We start from the raw sequence: 7,488 nt of genomic DNA on the forward strand, positions 1-7,488 counted from the left end.
GCATCCTCCCCTTTAAGCGGGTTGTTTAGTGCCCTCCGTCAGGAGGTAGGGACGGGGTGTGCGGCCCGGATCGGCGCGGCGCGGCGGTTCCTAGCCGGTGTGTGCACGGGCGGCGCGGCGCAGCGAGGCGAGGATGTCTGGCTGGGACCGGGAGATGGGCTTCGGGCCCGGGGGCTCGGGTCGGGGCGGCGCGGGGGACGGGCGGATCTACGTGGGGAACCTGCCGGCGGACGTGCGGGAGAAGGACCTGGAGGAGCTTTTCTACAAGTACGGCCGCATCCGCGACATCGAGCTCAAGAGCAAGCGCGGCCTAGTGCCCTTCGCCTTCGTGCGCTTCGAGGACCCGCGGTGAGCGGGACGGGGGAGCGGGCCCCCGGGAGAGTCAGCCCGGCCTGAGGCGGGTGGAATCCCTCCCCCAGGTCACGGAGCCCTGGAGACGGCCCGCCCGGGCAGTTACATCCGCTTCCCGCCCCGGCCCCTCGACGGGAAACTCCTCTGCACCAGAGCCCGGGCGCGCACCCCCGGGTCCCCAGGGAGGATCTGCTGCACCTCCCCACCCTCGGCCCCGGCTGGCCGGACGCCCCTCCCCCGGAGAAGGAGCCTACCGGCCTGTTCTCTCCTAACGGGCAAAGCCCTCCTCCCCCGATTCCTTATGCACCCTTCCTGCCCCCACGCATCACTCCGCGCCTGCTGTGCCCCCCACTCCCGGACATCTTCCGTCTGTATCAAGGGACTCGCCCACTTCCCCCCCAGCAATCTTCCCTAGGAATAAGTGACAGTGACGCGCACAGCAAATCTGTGAATGGGGACCTGCTGTCCCCCCTCTGAGCTGACGGAACTCTGCCTAAGTGACACCGTTACATCATCTCTTAAAAGAACACCCAGAAACGGCCCTATCAGTCTGTTCTGATACTTCCCAAGTCGTTTAGTTTCCCCTTTGTATTAATTAAAATGTGTAGATTTTCCACTTCTAAGCAGTGTATAATGTCACAATTTTGTCTGCATGGGAGCAATTGTAATATTACAGGCACCAAGGTTTGAGCTTGCAGGAGAAATGAACTGATTCACTTTGGCTATGTAAATTTTTGTGTGTGAGAGAGCACAGATGGATTGGGTTTAAACTTTAAACCCAGTATGACTGTAGTCCACAGTTACTGCTTTGCATAACACAGCTAATAAATAATGGACAAATATGAGGGAGGAATACATGCTCATTATTGTCCTCTTTAATGAGTTAAGCTGATTGCAGTGGTCTAAGTAACTGTCTTCTGAATTCTCCATATCTTACCTTTTTCAGGTAGCATCAAAGGGGCTTTGGCAAGCTTGGGAAATGTTTTCACAAGGTTTTAGTACCAGCAGTTACAATTTGTAATGTATACCTAGTCCCAGACTCTGAATTTCTGTTCATCTGACTATAAACATAAAGGTGTTATCTTCTTTGTCTCTTCACTTAAAAAAAAAAAAATCATTCTAGCTGATACTTAAGCACAACTCAGAAACTCAAAACAGATGCTTTCCTGCAGCAATTGTAACTATTCACCTCCACCGCTATGTACCATGCAGGTATATGGTTTTGTCTCTAATATGAGCATACTGTGGCTTGGTACAGTTATTACTGGTGAAATGCCTCTGAATTTCCTAATATTGTGTTTAAAATATCACCCATGGAAGCGAATAACATGTCTGCATTCATTATTTTTGAATCAGGGTTTATGGACATATTGTAGATGCATCCTCAGACATTACAGAGACACCATTTTTGGCTTAGCAGAGACACTACATCACTGATTGCCCATCACAAGGAAAGCAAAATCCCTTTGTCAGTTACAATACTTATTTTCAGGGAGAAGAAAACATTTAACTGAGAAAACAATGTGGGGTGGGTTTTTTTGGCTCCTTTAATGTAGATTAACATTTTTGGGGGTGGGAGTGGCATAAGAGTCAGAACTTATGTGACCACCCATTTCTCCATGGACCATGAGCCAGTGTGTTAAGAACCACTGGTGGATCAGACCCAGTTTGGGAACCACACTTCTAAAGTAAGCCTATGCAACACTCAGGCAATCTAAGAGGAAGGGGTGTTCTTCACCTAGGTTATTGGGTAGAGTGTTTTGTTTAGAGATATTTTGTTGATGGTTCACAGGAGTTTAAATCTGTAGTCCCTCCTGCCTTTTTAAAAACAAACAAACCTATAAATAGCCCTCTCTCCCATCCCTTGTGACACTGTAAAGAGAGAACCACACCTTGATAAGGGTGACGAGGATGAGGTCCTGGTCCATGACTAGAGCTCCTAGGCCTATGGTAATACAAGTAGCAACTAATAACAATAGATGCTAAACTTCTCAGGATTGGGATGCTCTGTTAATGCACTGTGTTCTCACTTATGATCTTCCAGTGCTATTTCTACCTTCCACAATGCTTTTTGAAATTAATTTTAAAGAGAGTTTGCACACTTGTAAAGTTCAGCTTGCAAGACTGAATTTTGAAAAGATATATGTTTAATTGAACAGTTATTCTGTGGTTGTATATAACTTTGTAACTACTTTCAAGCTTTAGTTTTTAGTTCATGCCCTTCTGCATGCGTTAGCATAGACTTGGTGGGATGGAAAGTGAGATTAGGTCTAGGCTTTAATACAACATCAGAACGCTCTCAGGAAAACAAATATCCCTTGTATATAATTTTGCAAGTCAAAACACCATAATGAGGCAGTTTCTAATAAGTGGCTTATTAGTGAAGGTTAAGTATTCGCCCTTACTGCCTGTCAGATTATGAAAGAGCTTTGTTCCATGAGATCAGAATTCAGTCAGAATGCAGCCTTTCTGAGAAAATGGCCTCTGCTTCTAAGCATAGTGGATAGGCAGAACCTGTCAGTGAATGCAAGATAGATAATGTGACTCTCCTGTGTTCTTTACAGTGGACATGGTTGTAACCTAAAATAGATGGTGCACAGGAACGTAAGAGCTTGGAAAAAGCGTTTAACAATTTACAGATGTGATACACTGTTGACTGATGAATCCATTTCAAATTCAGTCTAAAATATCCTCAAATATATTTGCAGTTACTTTAAAACTGCAATATTTCTAACATGCTTGATGGCCCACTGAGATGTTGGGAATCACTGACTGTCATTAATCACTGATTCATGTTATTTGTTTGCAGAGATGCAGAAGATGCAGTTTATGGGAGAAATGGTTATGATTATGGTCAATGCCGACTGCGTGTTGAGTTCCCCAGATCCTCCCGAGGTCGGGGTGGAGGTTTTGGTGGGGGGCTGCGTGGGAGGAATGGCCCTCCGTCACGACGTTCTGAATTTCGAGTCCTTGTTTCAGGTATGTTACACACTTCAATTTGGCTAGGACTCATCCTAATGCTGTGCCTCATTGCATTGTGTCCGTGTCTCGCGAAAAAGGAGCTTTTCATATCACTGAAATAGTTCAAGGTTTCTCCTGTAACCTGAAACCTCTTCCTGTAAAGGAGTATCCCGGTGCAGTTCCCTTTCCAGTTTGACTCGAGGAGGAGTCTTGTTGCTTTTTGGAGCACATCTTGATGAATGATGAGCAGAAATGTCTTCATAGGGGCCAGATGTGAACTCAGCCATGGATTCTGAAAACAGTTGGGCACTAGATGGAATGGTACCTAACATTTCATCATAATTAGAAAGGATTTGTTAGAGATCTCCTATGATGTAATATGCTCTGATAGTTTGTTAATTAAAAAATAAAAAAGTGTGGTCTGTACCTCAGCAGCTCCACATGATCTACTCATTATGAGAAAGAATGACTAAGGCACCATGGAAGGGAGCCCCCTCAATCAACCAGTGGATTCCTGAGGTGGGACTTCATACAAAAAAACCAAAGAAACAAACTGAAAAGGCCATTCAAGTAGTGAGTTGACATTAGGAAATAGGGGTAGAGGGGGCCCTTTATGGGAGAGAAATGAAAGTATGTTTGGAAGCTCTGCAATGCATATGAAATCCCAGGAGGAGATTCATTACTCCCTGACAGCGGATGCTTGGGACAGTCCGTAAAAAAACATACTTGTATGTCTCCCAAAAACATGTTTATCTCCATGCATCACCTTAAAATACCCACATCGCCATTTCTCTGTATGCTTCTGTGACTTTATGACTAAAAAAATAAAACATTCCCTGTAAGGAAGCCACTCTACTGTAGCAATAAAATATCATCAGCATTTCAGCAGGATCTGAACGCTATCCATTGAAACCAGGAGTACATCTCCTCTTCAGGAGCCTGGGAGGGCTGGGGGAGAATAACTGAAAATCGTCTGATTTTTTTTGACATGATCACGAAAACCTGCATTGGTAAAGGGTATTGTGAAGCCTTCTTGAAAATTGCCAGGACCAGCAGTACATTAGAGTCTCCAACATGCTGTGGGGCAGGGTAACTCAACCCTTTGCCTTCCTTTAGGTAAACATGCTGATAATTACCAGCTAAACGCATGTGATTTTGCTCACTACCAGAGGATGAACTGCTGGAATCTCAGGACCCAAATTAATACAACTGATATGAATGGGACAAGCCAATCTTGGATGGGGAGCTGAGCTTGAGGAACCTTAAGGAAAAAAAAAGTCCTGCTTTGAGAGCAAAATCTTCATTACAGACGTACAGGGTTTGAGGGGTGGTTCTGAATTACTTTGCAACAGTACAAATAGCAGATTCCTCTGAAATCTCAGCACGTTGAATTCCAGAGAGACCCAGGGACTATCTTACTGACAGGAGGCCCGCATTTTGTACCTTCCACGGAGGGGTCAGCTGCTGGTTTTCTGGAATGGAACGTAGTGCTATTTTTTGGATCCCTCCATTCTTATTGCAGTTCTGATCCTATGGAAAAATCACAAAGCACATTGAAGTGATGGAGCCCTTGGCCTGGCAGGGTCAGCATCCCTGGGACAGCCTGAGTAGATGGCCTTTTTGTTTATATGGTGTCTTATGTTTTGTGTTCTCCATGCTCAGGGCTTCCTCCGTCAGGCAGCTGGCAGGACCTGAAGGATCATATGCGTGAAGCTGGTGATGTTTGTTATGCAGATGTACAGAAAGATGGAATGGGTGTAGTTGAGTTTCTCCGCAAGGAAGATATGGACTACGCATTGCGTAAACTGGATGACACCAAATTCCGCTCTCATGAGGTGGGTTCGTGCCTTCAGGGGAAGAGCATGTGTGTGCACAGTCACGGAGGAGCATACACTTATTTTCCTTATCACGCTGGTCTCAGGAGGCATAAGAACAGAACCTAGTGATAACGTTGGAGTTGGTGGTTAATAGTGACCTGTTACAATAATATAAAGGATCCTTCCTACCTTTTGTAACACATACCCCACTGTGGCTTGGCATGTTAGGGTCTTGGCTCAGTGCGTGAAGTAACTAATACTGAATATTTTAAAAATATAACATTTGGAAGGGGCGGGGCTCAGACAAGCCCATTTGTCATAGCTGAGAGCTGTACTGTTGGCTGCACCCTTCATTACCTGGAAGCCAAGAATTTGGACTGCTTGCCTCTGACTTCTACAGGGTAAGCTAGCTTGTTGTGGCATTTTCCCTTTGGCCACAGTGGCTCACAGCCTTCTCCTTTCAACTAAGCCAATTCATGCTGCCTCTGCCAGCTGGGGGCTTTGTCAGCAAACTACAGTACTCTCCCAAAGAACAAGCTGGTGAACAGCTATGTTGGTTTCTATAGCTGTTTTTCCCATGCTCCAGCATGGAGATTCTTCTTCTGGTGGTCTCCTGGTGTCTGAGCCAGTAAACCACCGCTTTTACATTCTTGGAGCTGTGCTACTTCATTGCAACCGCCTTCCAGTAGCTGAGCTGTTCTGCTCCAACCATCCCCTCAGCTGAAGGCTGAGAGTGCTTGCTGTGGAGATTTCCTTACAGAACTTGAGATGCTGATACATGATCGTGACCTGAGAGTTCGGCCTTTCCTTACTGTGCTGAAGGACTGTACTAGTATCTATAACTATTTCCCTCCAGCAGTTAAGGATGGAGTCAGACCATTGGGACCTTCACCCTCTGGCTGTACTGGTTGCCACAGCCTCTTCCTTTGTGGTTGGATGTGGGAGGCACTTGTCCATGGTCCTCTTCTGGCTGCTGAGCCTCTGCCCTTGCAGATGATGATGGCTAGCAAGGTATTTCTCACTAGTACATGCACAATACTGTTTTGTAAAGAACCTCTTCGAGGCATCAAGTGCCAGCGCAGAGTTTGACCCAAGCAGCAGCAGATGGATTTATACTGCCCTCTTTGTGGAAACTCCAGTCTTTGGTTATTTATGCTTTGGTCCATTTGGTGTTATTCATATTAGTGGAGGACTGTTAATCAGGATGCAATGTAAATGTTTGGGTTTTCTTCTTTGTTTAAATTTCAGGGTGAAACTTCCTATATCAGAGTCTGTCCCGAAAGAAGTACCAGCTATGGCTACTCGCGGTCCCGTTCTGGTTCAAGGGGTCGTGATTCTCCATACCAAAGCAGGGGATCACCACGCTACTCATCCCCCTTCAGGCCATACTGATTGCATCCAACAAGGACTTTTTAAAAATGTGAACTGAGCCTCTTTTTTGCTCGGAAGTTACATTCCAAGACTGATGGATATAGTCTTTCGTAGGAGCTCTTTGTTTTTCCCTTTTATTAAATAAAAATCTTTTTTTTAACGACTTACAGTTTTTATTAGGGAAATGTTCTTGGTAATGAAATATTTTGAACCTCTGCAGTTCAGTTTTGTTTTTGGTTTGGAAAATGTCAAGTGTACTTTTTTCCCTCCTAACTGAGGAAAAATAAGCTTGAGAATTAGCACAGTAACTATTGGTGGCTTGTCTGCAGGACGGTGATAAAAAGCAATGGAGTGACTGTATGACTCAGCCTGTTGTGTAGAAATATATTTAAATGTTTTAGTAACTCATAAGCAGTGGTTGTCTTTTGTACAATTAGAGGAAGATGATGGCATTAAGAGGTGGTGGGAGCAGTTGCAAGCAACTCTGAGGTTGTGGGCTACTAGGTGCCTAAATATATACAGAGAGTGGTTCTCCCTTGCAGCATCAGAACAGTGCACTCTAGAATGGCAGGTGGAGGAGGGCTGAACTGCCTGAGGGCATTTTCACACAGGGGATGGTATTACTCTCAATGAGATGGCTTTCTCCCCTTTACAATAAGTTAATGAGGAAAAAAAGGGAAAATAAAACTGTGCTGTAGCACCTTTTTCAGTTGGATATCTCCAAGTGCTTTATGCCTTTATGAAGCATCTCTACGCTTATGCAAAAGTACTCCTTGTTTTACAAATGCCTAAAATTACAATGCAGCCAGAATGATTTATATGAAGTCACGGAGTCAATGATAGGACAAATAATAAAGCCCAGGAGTGATGGCTGTTCTACTAAAATTTCCTCTAAATAATAATACTTTAAGAGTACTTTTCATCCATAGATCTCAAAGTGCTTTACATAGGAGGCTGCTATCATTATCCCCATTTTACAGATAGCATA

General features: G+C 44.9%; 1 protein-coding gene across 1 annotated transcript; it reads left to right on the plus strand.

The window, feature by feature from the left end:
* The first annotated feature begins 4 nt into the window (after nt 1–4).
* On the plus strand, nt 5–6,664 carry SRSF9 (serine and arginine rich splicing factor 9). Its single transcript, XM_030583421.1, has 4 exons — nt 5–348; nt 3,161–3,330; nt 4,975–5,147; nt 6,378–6,664. Exons 1-4 carry the CDS (start codon nt 134–136, stop codon nt 6,519–6,521), a joined length of 702 nt encoding a protein of 233 aa, XP_030439281.1. The 5' UTR covers nt 5–133; the 3' UTR covers nt 6,522–6,664.
* Nucleotides 6,665–7,488: the final 824 nt, after the last annotated feature.

The sequence above is a fragment of the Gopherus evgoodei genome, chromosome 13, assembly GCF_007399415.2.
Source record: "Gopherus evgoodei ecotype Sinaloan lineage chromosome 13, rGopEvg1_v1.p, whole genome shotgun sequence".
Taxonomy (NCBI): Eukaryota; Metazoa; Chordata; order Testudines; family Testudinidae; genus Gopherus; species Gopherus evgoodei.

Coding starts and splice junctions, on each gene's coding strand:
- SRSF9 (XM_030583421.1), top strand. CDS start 134: ATGTCTGGCTGGGACCGGGAGATGGGCTTCGGGCCCGGGGGCTCGGGT. Junction 349..3,160: donor GTGCGCTTCGAGGACCCGCG/GTGAGCGGGACG, acceptor ATTTGTTTGCAG/AGATGCAGAAGATGCAGTTT. Junction 3,331..4,974: donor ATTTCGAGTCCTTGTTTCAG/GTATGTTACACA, acceptor CTCCATGCTCAG/GGCTTCCTCCGTCAGGCAGC.